Source organism: Phacochoerus africanus, chromosome 5 (genome assembly GCF_016906955.1).
Source record: "Phacochoerus africanus isolate WHEZ1 chromosome 5, ROS_Pafr_v1, whole genome shotgun sequence".
NCBI classification, from domain to species: domain Eukaryota; kingdom Metazoa; phylum Chordata; class Mammalia; order Artiodactyla; family Suidae; genus Phacochoerus; species Phacochoerus africanus.
The window spans coordinates 3,719,790-3,746,207 of NC_062548.1; the positions used below are offsets into that span (position 1 = coordinate 3,719,790).

Sequence of the window (26,418 nt, forward strand, 5' to 3'; positions counted from 1 at the left end):
GAGGCAGGAGCGCATTCACGGAAAACCTGCCGTGGGCAGGGGTCACTGCTTGGGTTGGTGACAACCTCTTGTCACCTGCTCTTCTCCTGCCAAAGATCCACGACTGGAACCGTGGGGAATACATCCCATCCCGGTGTGAGGCAGAGTCTGGCGCAGACGGGGAGGGAGCCCGAAGGGTCGCATCCTCAGCACCATCGATCTGCGCCCGTGGCCTCTGGCTCCCAAGGGTGCGGAGCGCCCCAGAGAAGCATCCTCAAGTGGGGAGGGACACGCCGCTTCCTCCGTGGCCGCTGCGGCTTGCAGAGAGAGAGCGGCCGGGAAGAAGGTGTTTCAAAGCCACACGTCGAGGAAGAGGAGGCAGAGGGTCTTCCTGGGCTCCGGTCAGAGCCCAGGTCCCACCCCTGCTGGGGGAGCAGCCACGGCCGAGGTGCTGAGGAAGGCTGAGGTCCTGCCAGGCCACGGTGCTGGGGCCCCCGAGCAGGGCTGGGCTGGAGTTTTTTGGGAAACGCGCCGCGTCCCCTTCATGGCTTCCTCATCTCCTCTGTCAGGGGTCCCTGTCTATCAGAAGGAGAGGTCCTCGAACCCACCAGACCCCTCTGAGTCCCTCTCGCTCTCGTGGGCCTGGGGGGGGGTGCTTGGATGGAGCTAGAGATCCTTCGGGGTCGCAATGACGCCTGTGTCCCCGTCCACGTGCGCCGGCGCTGGGACCCGCACACCTGCTTTCAAAAGCTGCTTCTACACACGCGTGGACACTGGGAAAGGGGCTGAGGAGCCGTGCCCGCGTCTGAGAGGTGCACCCCTCTTTCTTCCTCCCCAAGCCCAAAGGAGAGGAGACGATTCCGCTCTCCTTGCTCCCGCCTGTCGGTCTGCCCCGGGCGGCTGGGCAGTGAGTTCTCCCCGCAAGCCCCTCTGCCGGCCCCCACGTTTCCAGAGCGTGGGCTGGGGTGGGGGTGGGGGGGGCGTAGTCCCATTAATACTGTCCCCTGGGACGTGTGATGCAAACCTTTCTGGGAGGAAAGCAGCTCCAAGAGGGCTTAAAAAAAATAAACACACAATAGCTGAGCCAAGCAGCTAATATTAAAGCAGAGAGCCCAAATTTAGATCCCACCAAGTTCAAAGGAGCGGCTTTAACATTCTGGGACCCACACACATAGAAGGACCAGAAATGGGGCCACACGGAACGGCTCTCCTGACCCGACAGGCAGGGCTGGGCTGCTAGACCCACATCCGGTTGGGAAAAGACAGGCGGACCTTCCCCACAAATAAACCGCTTCTGACCCTGTTCTAAGGACCAGGGGTTCTCTCCTACCCCTGCAGGGCAGGCGCCCTGATCCCACTCTGAGAGGTCTGGTCATCTCCCTCGGCTGCCGGGCAGGGGCTGAAAGTCCAGCCCTGTGCTGTGGGTCTGTCTGGTGTGGGAAAGCCCACCGGCAGCTCTGCGCTGCGCTCGCCCAGTTTCTAAGATTCCCGGGAAGCTCTGGCTGCCGCGGCACTTTCGGGCTCGGGCTCCGACTCCACGGACGGCCGGGGTGGGTGGCCAGCGCTCCTGGGTGAAGATGCCAACTTAAACGAAGCCCGGAGCTGCTGGGGCTGCACCGGTTTGTTTGCGTAAAGAGGGCGAGTCCCCAGCAGGGGTATTTTTACCCTGAAGCCCGGGAGGACCAGGGCTGCAGCGGGCGACTCCCAACGGGAGCTGGGCCTGCAGGCCCAAGCGGACGGAGGCCGGTTCCAGGCCTTCCCTGCCTGCCGCGGCCAGGCTGCCCAGCACAGGCCGTGGCCCCCAGGCTCGGCTGGCCCTTGACCCCTGCTTGTCCCAGAGCTGGAGTCCCTGATGGGGCGGGGTGACTGCTTCCAAGGAAACGCCAGGAAGTGGCCAATTTATGGCCCTCAGGACGACAGGCAGCAAAGCTAAACGCTGGGCATCGTCGGGGAAGCGCCTACAGCGTTGCTGAGAAGAACCCCGGCTCGGGGGCTGTTGAACTCTGTGTGAAGAGCTGGCAGGAAGAGCCGTCGGCCTTGCCTTTTCCAGCCCTCCATCGGGGAGAACCCAGAATAACTACGTTTATTTTTGAACTCGACTTCTTGGGTAAAGAGGCAAAGGAAAACAAGCTTATGTCAGGGGTTTACATTATAAAGCAATTTCCCAGAAATGCCCTGGGGCCGCTCCGGTTCAGTCCAACCCCCAGTGATGACCCCGGGCGGGGGCGGGGCGGGCCAAGGCGGCGCAAGCACCCCGGGTCAGGGCGGCCGCGCAGAGGACCCAGACCCTCCAGACGGCAGACACCGGCTCCCGGCTCCCGTGTGAGGCCACCAAGGATGCCCAGCGTAGCCTCAGCACTTTCTGGGTGGAGCCTGGCCCAGCCCGGCCTCTGTCACTGGGGTCGGTGACCCTCGGCCTCCCCGCCCTCTGCCAGCTTCCGGCCGCAGTGCAGCCTCCATGTCGCGCGGCCTCCCTCTGGGTACCGCTTCGTCTAAGGATGCTTACCTGTGCTGTTCGCCTTGCCGTTGGGGTGACGGCCTCTCACTGGCCTGTGACCAGTAGACAACCAGTTGGGAGGCCGACGTCCAGGCCGTTCCTGCACCCACAGGCCCGCACTCACCTGCCACGTGGGCCAGCGGATCTGCAGAGCCAGAGGCTCCAGGACGGCACTGCTCCCCCCCCCCGCCCCCCCGTTGGGGCGGACCTTCCCTCTGCCAGCCCTTGTGTGACAGAGAGGCAGTTTACTGTTTCTCGCCTGTCCCAAGGAAGAGTGGTCAAGTCGGGGGTGAGGGACGGGCCCTGCTGGATGGCCTCTGTCTCGCGTGGTTTGCAGGTGAGGCTGGGTCTGCCTGCCTGTCCTAGCCTGACATCGGGGACGGGGACAGGGACACCCCTGGGGAGCCCCGCCACGTGGGACGCCCCTCCTGCCCTCGTCTTAAATTGGGGGGTGCAGTGGGGGCAGGGGGCAAAGTTCTCCTGGATGGAGAGGAGCGAGCCCGGGGGCCCCGTGTGGAGAAAGCAGCTCTTCTGAGCGTGTCCACCGGGCCCCACAGCCCACTGTGTGGGAGGGGCTCCCCATCTACCTGCGAAGGCATCAAGCCGTTGTGCACCCTTGTCCCTTGGGAAGGACCGGGGGCAGCGGTCACCCAGCTGCAATGGGACAGGGCCAAGCGACTGCAGCTGCCACAGGGGGTGCTCAGTCCCCTCCTTTGTCCTCAGGCCTGACCTCCGTCTCCTGCTCCTCCCTGAGCGGCCGGCAGATGGGGGGCTCTTGGGAGCACAGTCCAGGCCCCGAGCAGGAGAGGAAGCTCCCACAGGTGGCCGGTCCGGGGGGCTGAGCTGCCGTCCCCGTCCTGGCCCCCGTGGCCCCCCAGACAGGCCTCGCTCAGTGGCGACCACTCTGTCTGGATCACATGAGCTTCAGTTACAAGGGGATTAACCAGCTAGACCGGCCTTGTCCTCGCTGAGCCAGGGGGACGTGCACCTCCACGCAGGCACCGTCACACGGGGACCGTGGGTGACCTCCCCGCGCAGGACGGGCTCTGTGTACATCAAGCTTCCGGTGACGCGTACATCCCACACTTCCTTCTCAAAACTCACACGCGTAAAACCTCAATCGAGGAACGAGGCAGACGGGCTACAAGCCTGAAGGACGAGCCAATTCATCACGCGGACGCCTCGCAACGTTCCTTCCTGCCCGGGGCGCACGGTGCCCGTGACAGTGCTTGTCACGCGGAGCGCCTCCTAGAAACGGGGAGGTCTGGTCTGCAGGGAGGGCTCCCTCGAGACCCAGGTCCGTCGGGTGTGTACGGACAGGAAGCGTCCTCCTCTGTGACACGTTCCCCCCCCCGCCCCCCCCCACTCTGGGCCCCTCTTCCATTCTGGTCCCTCGGGGCCAAGTTAAATGAAAGCCTCCCGTCACACTGGGTCCCTTCTGAATGCGGGTTCCCGGGGTCCGCGTTGGCCGGGCCGAAGCTGCTGCTGTTGATGGGACTAAGAAAAAGGCTGGCCTTTTCTGTTTGGGGGGAGGCGTCCCTCTGTGCTTGTAATAGAATTACTTACACCACTTTTTCTGCTGGGACTCGGGAGGTTTGACATGGTCACTCGGAGGCTTTCTTGGATTCTGTCCGACTACAGGCTGCCCTTGGGGCGGTGGCTGGTTGAGAGGTGGCCGAGCCTGCGGTTGAGCAAACACTGGGGAGTCAGGGCGCTCCCTGCCGAGGGAGGGAGCAGGGGCTGGGGTGTGGGCGAGCTTGAGGCCCAGACCCCAGCCCTGAGCACCCTCACCCCCCCCCCCCACACACCCCCGCCAGGAGTCCTCGCTTCCAGAAGCTGCCTGCACTGGGGCGGCACACACTCAAGGCCCCGGGCACAAGCTGCCTCACGCACGGCTGCCGTGGAGCAGCGGGATGCAAGACACCAGGGGCCGGGTGTAAGTGAAGGCAGGTTTTAATAGATTTATACAAATCACACATACAGAGCACGTTAAACGAACCACCGCAGCTATACAGTACTTTCTACACTGCAGAATGGATCCGTTAGCCTGGAACATGGCATCCATTCACGGAGGCCCGTCCCCGCGCCACAGGCGGGGTTGGAGCAGTGACACCCCAGGGGAGGTGCCCAGGACCGGGCCCTGGGCTGTCCCCGGAATCTCCTTTCAGTGTGTAGACACCCTGGGACAGCTCGAAGCTGTTTCTGCAGTGGACGCATTGGCCGACGGCCACCACTGCCTTGTCCCTGTTATGGGGTCCCCCAGGCACCCCAGGGGCTGCGGCGCAAGGCAGCCAGGATGGGGCTGAGGGTACAACACTGACTTCCTGGCTGCACTCGGGTCAAGAGAGTGACACGCCGGCCAATGTGAGTGGGTCTGAACGGACTGAAGGACACTTGGAATGTTCTGCGATTTGCATGGTAGGTCAAAGGGGACATGTTACGATTCTAGAGGACAGGCTCCCTAGGCATCTGCTGTAACTGTCTTCACAAGCAGGCCTGGTAAAGAGTCTAACAGCCAAGACACGGGGAGAACGGCGCAAGTTTCCCAGGCTGCACAAGCCCCCCCCCCCCCCCCCCCCCCCCCCCGCCAAGGCAGCGAGGGCTCTGACCCCCTGGCTGCAGGTGACCCTGGAAAAGGCACCAGGTTCATCTGGACAACCCGGGGGAGGAGGGAAGCCACAGAGGCCCGGCTTTGTTAGTCTGGCTGTCAGGCCAAGCCTGGTTGCAAACACTTTCCCAAGTCCCCTGGGTGACAGGGCTCTCTCCACGGTGAGGGCTGCTTTTGAGGGCAGTTGGACAGACGGTGGTGGGGGGACCCCCTGTGTCTCCCCAAGGCTGTGGGAGGCCGCCCTGGGAACAAGGCACTGAACAAGGCACTGAACAGAGCGGGTGGGGGACCCAGGACAGAGAGTTCAGCAGCTCTGATGCACCGCAGCCCCGAGAGCCCCCTCAAAGCGCCCAGGCCGCTGAGCAGGACACCAGGCTCTGTCACCACTCATGGTGGAGGCCGCAGATCACATAGTGGGGCCTCGTGGCAGCCCGTCTCAGCCCCCTCCAGAGCCCTCCTGAAGTCAGGTGTTGGAGGCGAGCCCCTGGACCTGCCCTGAGCTGGAGCCAAAGCCTGTGTGCCCTGACACACAGCACAGGGCCGCACTCCTGTGCCCCCACCTGAGCTGGTGGGATGCACGGTCCATGCTGGCTGGCCACCTGCCAGGAGGCGCCCTCCCGCAGGGAAACCTCCAGCTGGACGGAATGGCTGGGGTTATGTTCGCTCAGGGGAAATACTCAGCTTTTAAAAGTACAAAATAAAGTGAATTTAGTGTTAAGAAAAAGGCGCCCGAGTGACCAGCCTGGAGCACACAGAGCAGGACGACCCTGGCCCAGCACAGCCCGGCCGTCTCTGCCCTGCCGGCCCTCGGGTGCGAGCTGCTCGCAGCCATGGGAGGCGCTGGGGCCTGTCCAGGACCCCCAGTGGCTGCTCTCGGCCCTCCCAGCTGCGGCCCAGCTCTAGGGTTTCACTTTGGTCTGTGTTTTGCACACACACACACACACACACACACCCACCCCCACCACCAGAAGAAAAACACTACCTTGGTAACCAGCGTGGAAGCGGAGAACCCAGCCTGCAGGTGGGGCCAGGCTGGCACTTGTGAAGTGAGCCGCTCGTGGGGGCAGCTGCAGGGTCCTCAGGTCCCCTGTAATGAGGACCTCATGACAGCGTGCTGAGGTGTCTGGGTCCGAGGAACAGGTGACACAGCCTGGCCTCTCCCGGCCACTCCACACCCTGGCCAGCTGGCTGGCCTTGCTGCCGTGCATGTACCACTTGACAGGCAGGGGTCTCATTCGGAGCGCCCCTGTCCCCACCCTCGCCCCCCTCGGATGCCCGCTCCTGGGAATACCCATCCTGCCGGGTACCTGCTTGGTTCTGGCCACACCCTGCTCCTTCTGGCGTGAGCTCCGCGCTCCTGGGGCTCCTGGCTCGTGGCCACTGTCGGGTCCGCCCCAGGAGCCGTGCCAGGTGTAAACCCATGTCATCCTGCGCCCCAGGCAGGGAGGGACCTGCTGTGCTCAGAAGGAGGTTTTCGCCTGAGGAGATACCAACCGCCCTGTGGAACCCCCAACCGCCGCCTGGAAAGGGCCATCCTGGGCGCTAGCAGATACCCAGCCTCCAGGCTCTGGAGCCCTCTGGAGGGAGAGCAGGCAGAGGAAGGGCAGCCCTCTGGGGACCTCAAGTCCTTCTCCAGCAGAAGACTGACAGCAGGGCCCCTGGGGCAGGAAGAGCCGGCCACACCCACAGGTGCCCCCACCTGCCCTCACTGCGAGCTCGGCCTCGCCCTTCCCTAACTCGGCGCCCAGCAGCACCACCTGCCGAGAAGGGTCGTGCACACAGCAAGTGTGGCCCTCGGAACTGCCTCAGGCGGCCCTGGCTGGTGCCTCACAGATGCCACCAGCAGGAGCAGGCCCTCTCCTAGCTGCAGGCCCAGCAGCACCCTCTGCATCAGGACCGGCGCCCCAAACGCAGGATCCCACACACAAGGCCCACCCATCCCTAGGCTGCTGTGCAAGCCAGGCCGACTCGAGAAGGGTCTGTCTCTTCCTTCACACCGTTTCCTAAATCTCCCAGCATCCCTGAAGAAGGAGGGTGCTGAGTGCCCCTGGCGAAGCTTCCAGAAAGGGTGGAGAAAGTGGTGCCGAAAGGACGGCCCCCCAGGTTGTCAGAGGCTCAGTGGGAACACCCGCTCTTCACGTACTTAACCATGGAAAACCCGCCGTCACGTCCTTCCCGAGGTGAGTGGTCACAGCCAGGGAGGACCCAGCGGCCACGACACCGGCGACCAGGATTCTCCCCACGCGAGACATGGGACCCCCCAGCCCGGAGGGCCCTCCCTCTCAGGCAGGCGCTCGCTCTGCTCCACGGCTCTGGGTCCCAGCGGCACAGCCCGCCCGGGTGCCGACGTGAGACGTCTGGGCAGGACGGGCTCTGCGTGGCTCTGCCCGGGGCCTCTGCAAAGCCCCTCAGGTGACCCCACGTGGGGGCCAGAGCTAAGCACCCCCACGGGGACCAGCTTAGACAGAGCAACTGGCCCCCACCCACGTGGACGAGGAAGGGCACAGGGTTCTCTGGGGGAGGGGCTCTGCGGCGCCCACGTGGACGCCCACGTGCCCTGCCCTGGCCGCGACCCCCGTGCGGGACCTACGTTCCTTTTCTAGAAGAGGCTCCTGAGCAGGATGAGCCGCCAATGACTGGGAGTCACTCGTGCTTTGCGTCAACAGCTTCTCAGGTTTGTGGTGGGGGCAGCGGAGGGGGCGGCGGCTGAAGAATCCCCACCCTCCCTTCCTCTGGTCTCCTCTGGCCTCCGGGCACATCCGGGTCCATCACCGCCCTCTCCTCGGCCCCTCCCCCGGCTCCCAGGTCTCAGGGCAGCAGGAGGCCCCCCCTCCCCCGCCCTGCACACACGCGCGTGTTGCTACGTGTGTCTGGCGCTCTTCCCTGAGCTGCAGGCGTGGCCAGGGGGCTTGTGCACTCACAGTGTTTGTGGCGGCTCTCCTGCGTGTCCCACGTGGAAATAAACTGACCGGCGAACAATGAAGCTTCAAGGAACGTCAGGGTTACAGTTATCTATCTGCTCTGAATATCTGGGACCGAAAAATTACTGTTGGCTTTGAACGCTGAGCGATATTTTCTATTGAAGAAAAATTAAGGATCTATTTTAACAAATATCCAGAGACCGAAAGAGGTCAGATCATCAAACCAGCCCCTCGACCGATGCCAAAGGGCTGGCAAAGTGTGAGCCGTGAGCCGTTCGCCCCGAGGCTCCAGAAAACGGTGCCCGCACTTACGACACCAAGGTGGCGAGTGTCTGTCTCCCGGATGCCAGAGTTGGTCACAACCCGTCATCTTGTTGCAAGATTATTTCTTGATCTTGGAGTTCAAATTACCTGACTCATTCTTCTTTTATCAAAGAAGTAAAAGAACTATAAAAAGAAGGACTCTAGCGATCTCTATAAATTACAAAGCTACAATGCAGTATCTGTGAAACAAGTTGGCTACAAACAGAAGGGTTAAAAAAACATTTCAGTGAAACACATACACGTGTCTTTGTGTGTAAATGGTGGAACTATGAGGAAAGTATCTTAGTTTAAGGAAGTTTATTGTTAGGTTTTTGTAGTAATAGATGAGGCACAACTATCTCCTGCTTCTCCAACATCTCAATAAAAAAGACAATAATCAGGAGTAACAGTGAAATTAAAAAATACAAAAGCCTAAGGTTTTGGACAGAAAAATGACTATAAACTACGTGCAGAAAAACTGTAAATGGTTTTAGTTTAGCCTTGCAAAGAGTGACCTTCTTCTCTATGACAAATCAGGCCTTGCGAAGCTGCCTGCTCGGCTCGCAGTGGAGGGGTGGGGGCCCAGGCCCTCAGGCGTCCCTCAGGCGTCCCACCCGCGTCCCGGCCCCTCAACAGCCTCGGCCTCCCCTCCCGAGGTGCTTCTGGGTCTGCAAGGGAACCAGCGCACGTGTCAGGCTGCTTCACTGACCAGGCTGAGCCCAACTGGTGGGAGAGCCGTTCCAACACCTCCGCCGGTCACACGGATGGCGAGGGCACAGCCACGGAGCCGGTTCCCAGCTGGTGAGGGAGCCGGAGGCCCCCGAGGCCCCCGGGAGCCCCGGGGCCCAGCCGGCGGGGAGAGCGCAGCTGCAGGCCCAGGGCAGGCCCTCGGGCCCTGCCCCGACGGAGCCCAAGCGCGTTCTTTTCCTTTTAAACCAGGGTCACTGGCCCTGAACCTGGAGCACGTCCTTTCGGTTTATGAAGAGCCACAGGAAGCAGGACAAAAACAGCAACTTTTCTCCAGCCAAAAAAAGAGCCGAAACTCCAGCAAACGTCGACAGGAAGCCTCGAGCACCGAGAGAGGATTTCATGCTGTCCCCTCGTTCAAACGCTGTGATAACAGGATGACTCAGAAGCAGGCCTCTTCCTCCCCTTCCTGCGGGCCAGCCTCTGAGGCCGCTGCTTATCTGCCGGCTGAAAGCGAGCAGGACAGGCCCCAGGATATAGGATGGAACAGCGTGGCCTGGGGCCGGGGCCTGGGGATGGTTCTTAAACCACAGGAACATTCTGGTGTCACTTACAGGGGAAGTGTTTTCTCTTTCACTCGACAGGCCACACAGATTGTAGCAGAGGAACACCCAGAGGAGGCCAGTCTGGAAGGCAGCGTGTTTTTGAAACGGTGACAGACACCCGGGCAGAGCACCGGAGAGCAGGGTTTACCAGCTCGCAGCGACGTTCACAGCCTCCTGGGGTCTGACCCGGAGGAGACCAGGCCGGTAGTGTTTACCTGTCACGTGTGCGGTAACAGAAGCAACAGACTGGATCCGAGCTGGCTATCCTCGGGCTGGCTATCGGAAGGCACCAGTGGGGTGGCAGTGTGGACAAAGCCGGATTTTCCGGGCAGCAGCCGCGGCCCGAGCGAAGGCTGTGCTGGCGATCCCGCCAGCTCCGGAGGCCCCCGAGAGGGCGAGGCTCCCTGCAGCCGCGCAGGTGCTGGGCGACGGGGACAGAGGCAGTGCCCGCAGGGCCGAGGGCGGGAGGGTGGCCCGGAGGAAGCAGGCACCGCCGGGCAGAAGGGAGGGGGGCGTGCACCTGCGTCCACACCTCCCACCCCGGGATCTGACGGGGCGGGAAGACTGCGCACGCAGGCTGTGGGGGCGTTAAGGCAGGTCTACACCCGCATTCTCGCTCCCCTGCTCTCAAGCCGGCGCTTCATCGAACGGCCGGGACCAGGGCCTCTCGGGAAACTGGCACAAGAGATGGGAAAGGCGGCGCCCTCCCTCGCGGAGGCCCCGCGCTGGGACCCAGCTCAGCCCGCACGCCCGGCACCTCCCGCGCGGCCCCAGCCGGCGACGCCCCTCCGCGGGGACGCAGCGTTGGAGAGGAACGGCGTCGGCCTCCGCACAGACCCGCGCTTTGGCGGCTCTGCCACCAAGGGCGGCGCGGGCGCGCGCAGGCCCGCGGGCCCCGCCCAAGCTGCGTCCGGAAAGGAAGCGCCCGGAAGAGGGAAGCCGTGTTCTCCGGCAGCGCACGTTCACGCCAGGGTGGCCGCTTGGATCTCAGTAGTGTCACTCGTCCCCAGGACTCAGTAGCTAACGCCGCCGCCGCGTCGCCTCCCTCGGCCGCGCCGGCGGGACGGAGCGCGCCCCCGGGGGGCCCGGGCCCGCGGCGCGGCCGCTGTCACTGCAGCATGATGTCTTTGAGGTTCTCCTGCAGGATGGTGTCCTTCACGGCGTGGAAGACGAAGCGGATGTTCTCGGTGTCGATGGCGGTGGTGAAGTGGTGGAAGAGCGGCTTGCTGCGGTTGCGCCTCTTGCGGTCGAAGCACTGCACCAGGTAGCGCTGCACGTCCTCCAGCCGGTGGGGGTCGCCCTTGAAGTCTGGGAAGTGCTTCTTGATGCTGACGGCCTTGACCTTCTCCACCAGGAGGTCCATCTTGTTGAGGAAGAGGATGATGGAGACGTTGAAGAAGAGCTTGTTGTTGACGATGGTCTCGAAGATGTTCATGGACTCCAGCAGCCGGTTGGTGCTCCGGTCCTCCATGAGCACCTGGTCGTACTCGCTGGAGGACACCATGAACAGGATGGACGTGATGCCGTCGAAGCACTGGAACCACTTCTGGCGCTGCGAGCGCTGGCCGCCCACGTCCACCATCTTGAAGGGGATCTTTTTGATCACGAAGTCGTGCTCCACGATGCCCTTGGTGGCCTTCCTCGCCAGCAGGATGTCCTGCTTGCTGGGCAAGTAATTCTGCAAGACAGGCCAGGGAGACGCTTGGGAGAGGAAGGTGTGACGGCGTGGAAGGAAAGAGGGTGGGGCGGAGGCGGAGGCCAAAAGCAACTTTCACTTCCAGAACCCAGGGCAGGTGATCGGAAGCCTCCCTCTTGGCTCCTGCTCAAAAACCTCATCCCTTTCTTCCCCACAGGCAACCACCACCTTTCTCCCCCTGCACCATCGCAACCTTTCTATTTTTCTAACTCGCAGGGCACACGCATTCCAAAAGCTTAGTGTGAGCTGATTTAATTTCGGTTCTGCACTGCTCTTTGCATTTCGCCTGCGGTATATTTAATATGCTTTTCTTGGGGAACCCTTACAGTATTGAGCACTACGTCGGCAACCGCGGTCACGCAGACCGCCCTGATCCTGCACCACCGACAACCCTCCTGCGGTTACTGCACACTGGCACTCACGCAGCAGCCCGGCCCCAAACCCAAGCGGGGACAGCGCTCTAGGACCAACCCATTCACACGGTGCACGGGGGTGTGTGGGGGGGAGGGGGGGCAGAGAGACACCTGCATTAACACGGCCGGGGTGGTGCAGCAAAACCCAGATGTGAGAAACCCCACAGGAGAAATTGCCCAGTCACTCCAACAAATAAAGCCAAAAAAAAAAAAAAAAAGATGAAGGCAGAAGCCTATGGATTAAAGGAGGTTTAAGTGACATGGACCAAATGTGATGATGGACCTTAATAAGAGGTTGATTCCAACTGCTAAAATACAGCAGCGTCCACAAGAAAACACTAATGAATGAGACATCTGGGAAAAATCTCACAACTGACCAGATATTGGTTGATATTGAGGAATACTGCTAATTTTTTAGGAGCAATAATGGCATTGTGGTTGTGACTTTTAAAGTCTTATCAGTCCAGAGATACCCTCCAAAATATTCTTTCTTTTTTTTTTTTTTTTTTGTCTTCTTGTCTTTTTGCCTTTTCTAGGGCCACTTCTGCAGCATATGGTATGGAGGTTCCCGGGCTAGGGGTCGAATCAGAGCTGTAGCCACCCGCCTACGCCAGAGCCACAGCAACGCGGGATCCGAGCCGCATCTGTGACCTACACCACAGCTCACAGCAACGCCAGATCCTTAACCCACTGAGCAAGGCCAGGGATTGAACCCGCAACCTCGTGGTTCCTAGTCGGATTCGTTAACCACTGTGCCACAATGGGAACTCCCCTCTAAAATATTCTTGATGAAATAATATGATGGATTTGTTCCTGGGGGGTGGGGTGGGGCTGAGGGAACAAGCCGGGTCAGGAGCGACAGGCACTGCATGTGGGGTTTCATTACACTATTTCTCCTTGCATACGTTTGCATTTTCCATGATGAAAAGTTAAAGGAGCTCTTTCGTTTACAAAAGAACTTCCGTCTCCATTTTTGTGCTCTGGGAGAAGGAATCCTTACAGAAACCCTACTTTACATCCGATTTAAGCAGTGACTCAAGGTTTCCAAGCAAGACGGTGAGGATGCAGAAACCCTGGGCCCCTCCATCCTGACACAGATGGAAGCGGGAGCGTGGCGTCTCCACCGCACTCCTGGTCCCCGATGCAGCGAGGCTGGCTCTTGAGGGCGGCTTCCGTCTCCACACAGATGCTTTCTGACCCTCGACCACAGGCTCCTGGAGGGGGGCTCTTACTCACCAGCTGGCCAATCCGGTCCAAGTTATCCAGGAAATACTTCACCGATTCGCCCTGTTGTGGAGGAAAAAGATTCGCGACTCAGTCTCGGTTGAGGAACGCGGACGTGGTACAGGGAGAACTTAGCAGGGTCGCAAGAGTGCGGTTTTGCCTCTGGGTGAGTCGGAAGGCAAAGTGAAAGACTGAGAGCATGCATGGAATTTTAAAAATTAAAACCAATCCCAAGCATCCAGAAATGCCATTTCTCTAGCGGATCCCAAGGTTCAAATTCCGACTGTTTTTTAAAATGTCCCCGCTGGCTCCTGGCAACGGCAGGCTGCTGGCCCCTCCGACCCAGCTGACGCCTCCCTCGCGGATGCGGAGGCTGGCCCGCTGCAGGCCACGCCGCCAGGGAGCCAGAAGGGAGGCCCGCAGTCCTGCGAGCAGCGCTGCCAGCGCAGGACTCCCGGCACTGCTGGAGAGAGGGGACATCTCTGGCAAGAGACACAGGACGAAACATGTTCCAGTGTCACCAACAGGCCCCGCCACACATTTGTACAACCTGATTTAGAGTCTACGACAAGGGACGCTCTGGTCTGGACTCAGGGCTGCAGTGGCCCGTCTTTTTCAGCCCCCGGACACGCTTGGGACTGGACGTGGACACAGACCCAGACGTTGAGTAGCTGGCAGCGACCTTGAGAATCGCCTGCACTCCTGTGCCCTAGGCGTTGCGGGACGCGGCTGCCCTCTCGGCCTGAGGCCGTCAGCGACCTCGGCCTGGATGGAGCGGCGGGGGGACGGGCCTGCGGGCGGGCGCCTGCCTGCAAAGGCCGGACGTGGGGAAGGGGTTCTGACCGGCGCAGGGGACGCGGCTTTCTAGAGACTCCGCTGAGCCTCCTTCGGCTGACGGGGACCGGCGGGGCGGCGCCAGGCTCTGGGGGCGTCGCCCAGGGAGCCACACACGCGGGCTGCAGAGGCCACGGCAGACCTTTCAGCGGGGGGCAGCAGAAAGGAGCCAGGGTCCAGCTTGAGCTCATGACCCCATGAAAACAAGGTGAACAAAGACGGGAGCGGCGGCTCTTCTCACGAGGCTCAGGCCCCAAGGAAGCGGCCACGGCGGGAGGCCCCTTAGGGACGAAGCAGCCTTCGGGTTGAGGACGCAGGCCTGTGCGTGGCGCACAGACAGCCTTCTGCTTTGGGCCAGGGGAAACTCCCCCTGGGCATGGACTCTGACTCGTGGCACGGTTCTCCCCCTTGGTGTCTGGCTCTGCTCCAGCAGGTCCAGGCAGCCAGAGGTGGGCCCAGGCAGCGGTGCCCGCATCCCCAGGTCCCCCAAGGCAGAGCCGCAGTCTGGCGCGGTGGCGGCCGCACGCCCCTGCCCACGGCTGCCCTAGGCGCTCACTGCACGGCCTGCTCCTCCCACAACTCGACAGGACACAGCTGGTGGCGAAGCACTGCTGGGGGGTGGCTGCTCGCCTGAGCTCTGGCCGCGCGCCCCCCCCCCCCCCAGGGCCTCCCCTCACCTCCTGACAGGAGAGCTTAGGAAGACTGAGGACACTGCTGGTGGGTCCAGGAGAAAAGAAAGTGGACAAGCTCCCTGCCGGCGGGGTCTGCACCTGGCAGGGCACAAAAGGTCACGGCAACACATGCCCCAGCCCGTTCTGTCACTGTGATGTGGCAGATGTCCCGGCGACATGGGGACAACCTTAAGCCCAACACACAGATGTGGCGTGAAAAAAGCCCCAAGGACACAATTAAGGACAAGCTAAACACAGGCTATTTTAAAAAAAGGAATTATGTCCCCCAGTTTGACTTTAAATATTTCCAACTACTGAGTTGGAAGTCAGGGTCACCCCAAAGGACCTTAGAACGCAGGGAATGCTCATGCTAATGGCCTTTGGGGTTCCTGTGGCACCAGGATGCTTTGTTTAAGAGCCGCAGCAACCTGCTTCCCGACATCGGAGGTGCCTCGTGCGCGATGCCGCTGCACGGCATGGCCACGACTCTTTCTAAAGAGAACCCCGACGAGGACAGGGAGACATGCAGGGGACATGCCAGGCAGAGGGCAGGGCCGCTCTGCTCTCTGACACGGGCGAGAGGGAAGGGGACAAGGAGGGCAGACGAGGAGCCAGCGTTCAAACCAGAATCGGTGGGCCAACTCCGCAGCCTCCGCCCTGCTGGCGGGCTGGGCTGGACTGCCGCCGAGGACACGGGCTGTGCGGTCGGACCGAGGGGGCCGTCTTCCATCTGCAAGGCCGCCTACAGGATGGGCACTCGCCACAGGCTCGCAGGTCTCGCAGCGTCAGCGCGTTCAAAGGTCAGGTCACCCTTCTGATCTATCCTCAGCCCTTGTCCGAGAGGAGCGTGTGGGGCACAAGCCGAGATGCCAGTGTGAAATTAACCACCCAGACTCCGCTGTAGACACTGGAACAGGAATGTCGGTGTGTGACCCCCTCCCCAAGGGCTGAAACCTAACCCCTGGGGTGATGGTGCCAGGAGGTGGGGCCTTTTGGAGCTGCTTGTGTCTCGAGGGTGCAGCCTCATGAATGGGCTCAGTGCCCTTATTAAAGGGACCCCAGAGGGCTCCCTCCCGCCTCCCACGTTAGGGCACAGTGGGAAGATGCTGTCTATGAACCGGGAAGCCGGCCCCACCCGACGCTCAGTCTGCTGGTGTCCTGACTTTCCAAGACCAGCCTCCAGAACTGTGAGAAATAAATGCTTGCTGTTTAGGTCTATGGTGTTTTATTACTGCAGGCTGAATGGACGAACACAGCACCTTTATAAAAAGAGTACGGCGTTCCCGTCGTGGCGCAGTGGTTAGCGAATCCGACTAGGAACCATGAGGTTGCAGGTTCAATCCCTGCCCTTGCTCAGTGGGTTAACGATCCGGCGTTGCCGTGAGCTGTGGTGTAGGTCGCAGACGCGGCTCGGATCCCACGTTGCTGTGGCTCTGGCGTAGGCTAGTGGCTACAGCTCTGATTCGACCCCTAGCCTGGGAACCTCCATCTGCCTCGGGAGCGGCCTGAGAAACGGCAAAAAGACAAAAAAAAGAGTATTATGCGAGGCAAAGCGCCCTGAGGGTCTCCTGGTAGCTGCTGCAGTAACATGGTCTACAAAGAGGAGGACGTGGGAAATGGGCTTTTTATAGCCCTCCTTGGATTGAAGAATCTCAATCACTTAAGATGACGAAGAAGATGGATTCATGGATTAGACCCAACACAACGAACACATGAGCTCAGGGGCCACTGAGGCCACAGTCCACATCCAGCCTGCCTCCTGCCTCCAGCCCCCAGCGAAGCACCGGACGAGGATGCTGAGGGGGCCGGGGGTGGAGGAGCCAGGCTGTCTGATTCAAGCGGCAGCAGCAGGTGCTGGGACAGATGGGCGCGTGACACGAGGACAGAGGCAGGGCCCAGCTTATGTGCACGTTGCCTTTTTGGCAAACGGACTCTGATCTCGGGCGCCACTGCCCACCCCTCTAGTCGGTGAAAGACACGTTCAGGCTCCAGGCCGCCCTGAGGGATCCTGTCCGGCTGGTCAGACGGACGCTCCTGTGCTCCCGCATCCCAGAAGCTGCCCCTCAGGCCCCCGCGCAGCCCGCGCAGGTCCGAGAGGACACAGTCTCAGCTCGTTCAGCAGGGAGCGAGCCCAGGCCGTCGAGACCGGGGCACCACGGGCTTGCTCTGGTCACACCTTTCTCTGGATGGGAAGCCAGTCTCCCACACCTGGGTGAATTCCGGTCCTTTCTGTCCGTGTCACAGGGGAGGTACGAGCGTGAAAGAGAGCCTGCCTGGGTCAGGAATCACCGGCAGAGGCCCCGCAGGGGAGGGGAAGGGCGGAGGGAGGGGTGGGTCAGGCCAAGGGGTCCAAAGGGGGAGGCGGGAGAATTCAAGGGCCGGCGAGGGTTGAGGGGAAGCGAGCGCCGACACCCCCATCTGGCCTCCCAGGAGCCCTCCCTGCCCCTGGGCTCTGGGGAGCTACTTCTAAAGTTGTAACTCAGGGCTCGTCAAGGGCGAGCGGGACTGGAAAATCCAGTTCACTCATTGCAACACGACAAATGACAAAGACAGATTTAAAAACTGCTGTGTGTTAAAACAACAAACTATCCCGAAGGTCAGATGCTCAGTTCCATGACTTAGTAAACAGCAAATTCAAGACTTGACTTCCACGTGATAGAGGTGTTTGGTTAAAACAACCTGACTGAACAGAGTACTTTTAAAAATACTTCAAAAAGTATCATGTAATTCCCGAAAAGAAACTTTCACTGTGAACTCAGGCTTCGCTCAATTAGAACCTGTGACATCTCCCTGGGATCCCGTGAGATTAAATGATACCATAGCTGTGAACGTATCTGGAAAAAGGTAAAGCATCACATTAACGTACATTATTGACAGTTCCTGGTGGTCTAATGGCTAAGGACACGGTGCTTTCACCGCTGCAGCCCGGGTTCAGTCCCTGCTCTGGGAACTGAGATCCCACATCACGCCGCTGTACTCTGCGGCCCCCAAATTAGGTATGCGGGTATATATGTGTGCATGTGTGCATGTATATATATATGCATGTATCTGTGTGTATGTGTGTATATGCATGCGTGTGTGTGTGTATATATGTATGCACGCACACACACGTGTGTGTGTATATGTGTGTGTGTGTATGGACACCTTAGAAAAACAAAGATTCTCACATTTTAATTTGGATGCCTACAAACTGTTGGTAATTATAATCTGAAGAAGGTAAAAGACTCACTGGCAAAATGACAGATGCACAGAGCCGGTGGCTGCAGCGTTTGGGGACAAGCCAAACGTCCCTTGGGTAGAGGACCACGCAGCTGCGGAAAGGAACGAGGAGGAGCCCGAGGGACAGCCCGCTGGGGAGAGACTCCCACGCTTTCGGACGGAAGCACCCGAGGTGCAGAACGGAGGGCGTGCTGCGCTTCTTTTGTCTCACGGTGAGGAAGCCAAATCCCACATACCGTGTGCTCCTATTTTCAGAAGGCAACACGGAAGATAAACCAGCAACCAGTGAAAAAGGAGAGCAACGGGGAGGGGAGGTGCGGCCGGGAGGAAGCAGACCTCTCTGAATGTATTTTGACCCCAGAACCATGCAAACACTGTACATAATTAAAAATGCAATTGAGTTTTACAAAACCACCCCCTCAGAATCGAAGGCAAACGGAAACCAACGGCTGGAACGGCCTATCAGGCTGGACGTGTCCCTCTGGGACGCCTTCCCCTCGGGCACGAGGGTTTGGACCAGCTCTCCCGCCTCCGTCTGCGGGCCGTTGTCCGAGCTCGTGCTCCAGCCCCGTATCCAAGCGCCAAGCCTCCGCCCAAGATCCCACCAACGGCTGCCCCTTGGCCACGGTGGTGAGACCCAGGAAAAGGCCCAAACAGGCCCTGGAAGCAGGGCTGGCCTGGGTGTGTCTCCTGGGCCTGCACGATGGGGGTGCAGCCCCAGGTCAGAGGGCCAGGCCCTCTTGTCTTTGTCTGCTTCTTAAATTGAGGTAAAACTCACACTGTAAAGTGTACAGCACCGTGGCACCGAGCGCATCCCCCGGGCTGTGTCTCCCCCCCCCCCCCCCCCCCACTCACATCCCCCGGGCTGTGTCCCCCGCTCCTGTACCAGCTCCCGGCGCTTCACTGCCCGAAGTGGGCCTTGCGCCCACGAGCAGTTAACCCTGTTCTCCGACCAACCCCTCGGTGTGTCCCACGACGTGCCCCTTTGGCGATTTCCTACACATCACAGTCTGACCTGAGGACTGGGCTTGTTTCACTCGGCATCACGCCCTCGAGGTTCGCCCGTGTGGCGGCCGCTGCCGGGTCTGCATCCCTTTCCAAGGCTGAGGAACAGGCCGCCGTGCGGCTGGACCGTGTCGTGTGCCTCTGTCGGCGCGCGGCTGGACATTCAGATTACTTCCGGCTTCGGCCACTGTGACGAGCGCCAGGAGCACTCACGCACACGTCTTTGTTGGAACACCTGTTTTCAAGTCTTGCGGGTATACAGTCCACCCGGGAGTGGAATCACGGGTCACAGGGTCATTCCACGTGTAATTTTTCTTTGTTTTTTGGCCACACCTGTGCCCCGGCAGCAACTCGAGCTGCTGCAGTGACAGCGAGACGCCCACGGTGTTTACTTCGCTAAGGAGCCGTCTTCCGCAGTGGCGCCACCGGCTGCGCGGGCTCAGTCCGTCAGCCAGGAAAAGAGGCTCCCGGTCCTCCCCGACCCTTGCTAGCTTCCGATTTTTAAACCGTAGCTGCCCTAGTGGGTGGGAAGGGGTGGCTCTCTGCCCCGCCTTGGCCGGGTGGTCAGGTGCCTCTGGCCTTGGCACCATGACCCCTGGGTGTCTATGTATCAGAAGCAAAATCTGCTACGGCTGGGAACGGGCATGTGAGCCCATCAGGCTCCTCTCTTTGACGTCCCACGCGAAGTTCAGAGTCCGGGTTACAGACGCAGCTTTGAAAACGACAGATTTGGACTCTTATTTGTGCCTCAGGGACTAGGACGGAAGAAGGAGCTACAAGGAAATGTCCGAGCATCTTTTAGAGACTGTCTCCGTCCCGCTGAGAAAGCACCTGCGTTATGGGGGTGAGGCGGCGGCGGGCTTGGCCGGGCTTAGAAGGCGTCCACCACAGACTCCCTCGAGACCGCGCACACGGCATACTGGGCAGGGCCGCCTGTCGCCGTTCTTCGTTTGGGGAAAAGTCACATGGGGAGCTGTGGACACGCAGGACCAACGTAAAGTTATCCCGGGTCTGACGGCTGGGGGTCGGCGCCCCAACCCCGGTGCTGTTCATGGGCCGATGGTCTATGCTTCTTTCTCGAAACCACTCGAGAGGAAGGCGTCTATTCACCCCTAAAACGCCAGTGGAAGGACATGTGCTCCTAACGAGTGCGATGCCGATGTAATGCTTTTATCCCCGCACCAGCTCCTGGTCGAGCACGGAACTCAGTCTAGAACCAGGTATTGCATTGAGCTGTCATGCCTCTTTTTCCTCCTTTAATCTGAAACACCGATTTATTTATTTTTTTCCTTCTGTGGGCTGCACCCTTGGCATATGGTGGTTCCCAGACTAGGGGTGGCATCGGAGCTGCAGCTGCCGGCCTACACCACAGCCACAGCCACGTGGGATCTGAGCTGAGTCTGTGACCTGCACCTCAGCTCACGGCAATGCTAGATCCTTAACCTATGAAGCGAGGCCAGGGATGGAACCTGCGTCCTCCTGGATACCAGTTGGGTTTGTGACCAGAGCCACAGTGGAACTCCTGAAAGATGGATGTTTTTTAAGGATACAGTGGCCTCCTGCCTCTAGACAGGGAGTCTCGTGCTGTCCCGTCCTCAACGGGGCAGTCATACACCAGCTTCCCACTGAGTGCTAACGCCCCCTCCCCTCCGCCCCCGGCCTGTGCCTGACCCTCCACTGTAAACGAGAGCCCCCCCCCGCCCCCCCTTTCTCTCTGTTATCTACTTGGACTCATAGATGCCTGTGTTTCTCAAGGTTTACAATGTGCTACGGTTCGTATTTTGGTCCTTGAATTGGAGCAGGTGATGGCTCCTTTTGGCCCTTTGCACGTCCCTAGTTCTAAAACCAGCTCGTCAACCTCTACCCCGCCCCCGCCCCCACCAAAACCAAACAAAACCTGAACAGGCCTTAAATGCCTCCTGGTAAGGCTTCCTAACTTTCCTGCATAGGGGTTCTGCGCGTCTTTTCTTAGACTTATTGTCAGGTATTTAATCTTCTATGGTGCTTGTGAAATGGCATTTTGAAACATCGTTTGGTTTGAAATCTTTGAGGCTCGCGTATAGGAATACAATTGATTTTTGTACATTGACTTGTGCCTAGAAACTCTGCTAAGCTCCCCCTCCACCCCCAAGCATACCTGCATCTGCGGTTTCTCCTGCCTGGTCCAGGCTCGCAGTCACAGAGTCTGCGGAGGCAGCCCTGGGGCTCCTGGCCCTCCCTCTTGCTCGCCTCGCAACACCGGCTAAGGGCCCTGACGCTGTGCTGGTGGCAGCGTGCAGCTTGCCTGCTTCCATCTCAGGGAAAACGTTCAACGTTTAATTACTAAAAACAACCCTTGTGGCTCCACTTTCGGCCTGGGATTAAACGCCTGGCAAAGAGAGTGTCCTGAAGAGAACAGCCCTAACTTCCGGACAAAATTCAGAAAACAAAGACCGAATAAAAGCAGGCGCTGGAGGCAGGACGGGATGGCAGAGGCCAGTTCCCGCAGCTCTGCCCCAGCCAACCAGGCGGATGTCCTGGTGCAAAGCCCACCATCCTTCTGACCCGAGGGACCAGAGGAAGGGGGGCCGGGCCAGCTGGCACGGGCGGGGGGGAGGCGTGAACCCTCAGAGGCTGTGTGTGCACGGGGCACCGGAAGCCGCCCCAACTGAGCTCTGAGCCACAGCGACGCAGGCCCAGCAGAGCTGGCACCCCGGGTCTCTCCACGTTAACTCCTGCTAGAGCAGAAATACCAACACCAGCTGGTGAATGTACCGGGATCCAGAGTCCCCAAAACAACGCCCAGTGTCACAGGATATAATCCAAAACCACTCAATCAATACACGGAGAGCCAGGAAAACGGCCCTCAGCCTCAAGGTAAAATACCATCAGCAGAAGCCAACCCAGGCCTGCTAGTGGAGGCAGCTGTTATAACTAGGTTCAATTAGGTTAAGAAATGCTTATAATGAATAACAACGCTAAAAAATCTTAGCAGATCAACAAAGTACAGAGAGAGCCAGATAGAACATTTAGAACTAAAAGGTAGAGTATCCAACATAAAGAATTTAACGGAGGGACTTAGATTGGAGATGACACGGGGAAGAATTGGTGAACTTTGAAATTAGATCAGCAGACATTATCCAGGGGCTCCTGTCGTGGCGCAGCGGAATAAATCCGACGAGGAACCATGAGGTTGCACGTTGGATCCCTGGCCTCGCTCCGTGGGTTAAGGATCTGGTGTTGCCGTGAGCTGTGGTGTAGGTCGCAGATGTGGCTTGGACCCCGTGTGGCTGTGGCTGTGGTGTAGGCCAGCAGTTATAGCTCCAGTTAGACCCCTAGCCTGGGAACCTCCGTATGCCGTGGGTGCGGCCCTTAAAAAAAAAAAAGACGAAAAAAACCAAAAAATTATCCAGTCCCCAAAAGAGGAAAGAAAAAAAAAGAAGAAGATATTGACTCCAGCATCTGTGGGAGCAACTTCAAAAGGTCAAACACACCTTAATTGGAATCTAACAAGAGAGAACAGTATCAGGCAGAAAAAACATGTTTCTTAAAAAAGCAGAAAACTCTCCAAGTTTGGGGAAAGACATAAATTAACAGATTCCAAGAAGCTCCACAAATTCCAAACACAGCGAACGTGAGGGAAACCACGCCACGGCTGGTAGACAAGACGCTTCCGAAGGCGCCCACGGGCCGGAGAAGAAACCCCCCTCTGCCGGTGTGACATGTGAGCAGCCTGGCTGGCGGCTGCCACGCCAGTCCTCACAGCAAAGAGCTGAGCCAACTGAACGTCGACAGCGCCTCGCAAGCCTGCCGGCGAACGGACGCGACGGGGCCCCTGCGGTCCTCCACCCCGCAGCGCCAGGCAGACGCAGGGAAGGACACCTCGCCAGGCCCAGCCCGCCTGGCTCGGGCCGGCAACTGACAGACGCACGTGTGTCCCGCTCCCCACACAACATCGCCAGGCAGACGCAGAGGCAGAGCCACGGCCTGCAGACACAGAACGAGGGTCAGACCCAACTCAGACACGGCAAGGATTCTGCAGTGAAGACATGAGCACGTTCGAACAACCTGATCACCGTGCTAAGGTCGCGGAGGGAGGTTTCCACACAGGGCTGATCTCGGCAGCCTGAGGAAAGCGCCCAGGTTCAAATGGAAATGCTGGAAACCACAGAGAAACTACAACAGAAACCGCAAAGTATTTTCAGTTGAACAATAAGCAAAGTATCAAAATTTGTGAGATGTAGTTAATGCAGTACCGAGGGGAGAAATGTGTAGCTTCTTTTTATTTTATTTTATTTATTTATTTTTCCTTCTTTTTACGGCCACACCTGCAGCACGTGGAAGTTCCTGGGTCAGGGGTTGAAGTGGAGCTGCATCTGCCAGCCTACACCACAGCCACAGCAACTCAGGGTCCAAGCTGCATCTTCAATCTACACCGCAACTCGAGGCAATGCCAGATCCTTAACCCACTGAGTGAGGCCAGGAATCGAACCTGTATCCTCGTGGTTACTAGTTGGATTCTCAACCCGCTGAGCCACAATGGGAACTCCTTTTGTTTTTTTGGTTTTTTTTCCAATCAAGAAGAAAAATGATCTAAAAACAATGACCAAAGTTTCTATGTCAAAGAGCTTAAGAAAGATGAGCAAGGTGAGCAGCAGAAAGAAAATAAAGACCAACTATCCCTGAAATAAAAAATGCACCAACATTGGCAAAGACTCTCAAGGCCAGAAGCTGATTCTCCAAAAGGTCGACAAAACCGACGATCGATCTCCTATCCGAGGTCATCTAGTAAAAAAACAGAAACTGAATCACCAGGAGCAGGAATGGAAGAGGAGAGATACGACTGATCCCTGGACATTTAGACTCTGAAGAGAACCTTGCGAACTTCACGCTGGCAACTTGGACCTCTCAGATGAAATGGACAAACGGCTTTAAAAAATTCAACCTACCAAAGTGACAGAGCAGGCACCAAGAAACCGGAATATACTTACATTTACTTAAAAAATTGAATGTTTTATAAAAAATATTTCTCAAAGGAAAATTTCAGGCGCAAGGGGTTTAACTGGTGAATTCCATCAAACACTCAAAGAAGAACCAACACCAATCTTGTGCAAACTTTTCCAGAAAACCGAAGAGGAAGGAGCACCTCCTTTTGCCAGGCTAGCCTAACTCGGAGCCCAAACTGACCCGGATGATTCCCAAAAGGAGCATCGCCGGCGATACCGCTCCTGGAGACAGGCACAGCATCCCTCCCAAAACCTCAGCACCTTGGGCTGTTGTGATTTTACGGGAGGAAAGATACACGAATGGTCTTCATCCCACTCTAGGCACAGAGCTCTTAAAACCTTTGGAATTTCTGAAATGACGAGAGCAATTAAGGTGTCTTCTGTAAGTCATAACAAGTCCACGTTCAGCTACACCGCCGTTGATGCGAATGAGGTGACTCTGGAAAGCCCCCAAGGAGGGGGGCTGGTTGCCAGCGGAACCAACCTGGCCAGAGGGTTGAACCTTCCAGCCCCCCAGCCCTCCAAACCTTGGAGGGGAGAGGGGCTCAAAGTCGAATCATTCCCCAAGGTCAACGATTCAATCAATGACGCCTACATAACAAAGCCTCCATAAAAACCCCTGAGCAGGGGTTTGGAGAGCTTCCAGGTCCACGAACAAGAAGCCACCCTGTGCCCGGGACCCTCCTGGACCTGGTCCAGGGTGCCTCTTCATCGGCTGTTTGTTCTCATCCTTTTGAAACGAACCAGCAATCTAGTAAGGAAGTTATCTTCCTGGGTTCCGTGAGCTGCTCGAGCAAACAAATTGAACCCAAAGAAGGGGTTGGTGGGAACCAATGACTGGGAGGCAGCCCGTCAGAAGCACAGGTAACCATCCACTCTCGTAACTGACGTCTGAAGCGGGTGAGTCGGGGCTGGTCTCGTGGGACGGAGCCTTGAACCTGCGCCACCTGGCGCTTTCTCCAGGTAGATCTCATCAGCGCTGGGTTACGCGTAGGACACCCGGCTGGGGCCTGGAGATCTGAGCATTGCTGGGTGTGGGGCATCCAGTCACAGCGGAGTACTCCTGAGTGTCAAAGAGACCCGGAATGTGTTTCCATAGAAGCCAAACCCAACAATACAGAAAAAGGCTGTTACGTCCATAAAACAGAAAACGAAAACCAGGTCAACGAAATGAGAAGAAAACCACAGGAACATTTCGTAGATGCAGAAAAAGCATTTGACAGAATTCTCTGTCATTCAGAGTTGAGAGCGCTCATCAAGCTGTATGTTGGGAAAGGAACGTGCTCACACGGATAAAGGGTGTCTTTGAAGAACCTACAGCTAACATCGTAGCTAATGACGAAACACTGACTACGTTCACCCCGAGCCTGGGTACCAGGCACGCGCACCACTTCCGGTCACCACTGTCTTAGAGGGTCCAGCTGCTGCTGCAAAAAAGCAGGCTGTAAGAATTGGAAGGCAAGAAATAAGACTGAATTTGCAGACCACATAACTGTTTACATACAAAATCCTAAGGAATCTATCAAAACCTAACAATTGAGCCAAGAAATGAGTTTAGCAAAATCACACAAGGCGTAGAAAAAAAAATCAAGTGTGATTTTTACAAGTTAGCAGCCAACAAGTGGAATTTAAAATTCGAAGAAAACAATCCACTTAGTGCTAAGACACACAAAATAGGAGTAATTTTTTTGTTTTGCTATAAATTTTGTGTTTTGATGTCAAAACCAGGGAAGTAACAACATGTGTACACAGTTCTTTATCATATCTGTGGACTGAAGTATTGACCCCCCCCCCCGTGCCCCCCAATCAACTGAGCACCACAGAGATCTCCCTCCAGCTACCTTTTTCTAATTTTAGACTTTTTTTTGGGGGGGGGGTTTCAGGGCCACACTGGTGGCATATGGAGGTTTCCAGGCTAGGGGTCGAATTGGAGCTGTAGCCGCTGGCCTACACCACAGCCACAGCCACACCAGATCCTTAATGCACGGAGCGAGGCCAGGGATTGAACCTGTGTCCCTGAGGATGCTAGTCAGATTCCTTTCCACTGAACCATGACAGGAACTCCTGTTTGGTTTTTTTTTTTTTTTTTTAAAGAAACTCCCAAACCCGGTTCAGGATGGCATACTGTACATCCCCACCGGCGAGGAAGCAGGGATCTAATTTCTCCACAACTTCACCAGCCTTTGGCCTTCTTGCTTCAGTGGGTCTAAAAAGTACCTCAAAATCGTTTTAATTTGCATCTCCTCTCATGATGCTCGACATCTCCTCGCCTGCTCGTCTGTCACCGGTCCGTCCTCGTAGGTGAACACTCTTCATTTCTTTTGTCCATTTGCCACTTAGACTGTTTTATTACTGTTGACGTCCAAGGGTTCTTTATATATTTTAGATAATGAGTCCTTCGTTAGCTGTGGGGTTGGCAAATATTTCCTCTCAGTCTGGCTTCTCTTTTCCTCCTCTTAAAAGGGTCTTGATGCAGAGTTCTGGATTTCAATGAAATCAAAATTGAATTTTTTCCCCTGGAAAACGATTTTTTTCTTTTGTGGGTTGGGTTTTTGGGGTCCCATATAAGAATTTCACTCAGCCTCAGGTCCCAAAGAAGTCCTACTATGTTGTTCTCTCGAAGATTTATAATTTTTACATTTAGCCTATGGATCCAGTTTGAGTTAACTTTTGTATAAGGTGTGAGATTTAGGTCAAGGATCTCTCTCTCTCTTTTTTCGGCTTGCAGGTATCCCGCTGCTCCACACCATTTGTCAACAGGCTACCCTTCC

General features: G+C 57.7%; 1 protein-coding gene across 1 annotated transcript in view; it reads right to left on the reverse strand.

Moving 5' to 3' along the window:
* Positions 1-8,611: 8,611 nt before the first annotated feature.
* GNA12 (G protein subunit alpha 12) overlaps positions 8,612-26,418 on the reverse strand; it is a 103,078-nt gene continuing 85,271 nt past the window's right edge. The window contains exons 3-4 of the mRNA XM_047779443.1: positions 12,946-12,996; positions 8,612-11,278 (exon numbers count right to left, since the gene is read on the reverse strand). Of these exons, the coding sequence (XP_047635399.1) occupies positions 10,709-11,278; positions 12,946-12,996 (621 nt within the window). The 3' untranslated portion in view covers positions 8,612-10,708. The remainder of the gene's footprint in view (positions 11,279-12,945; positions 12,997-26,418) is intronic.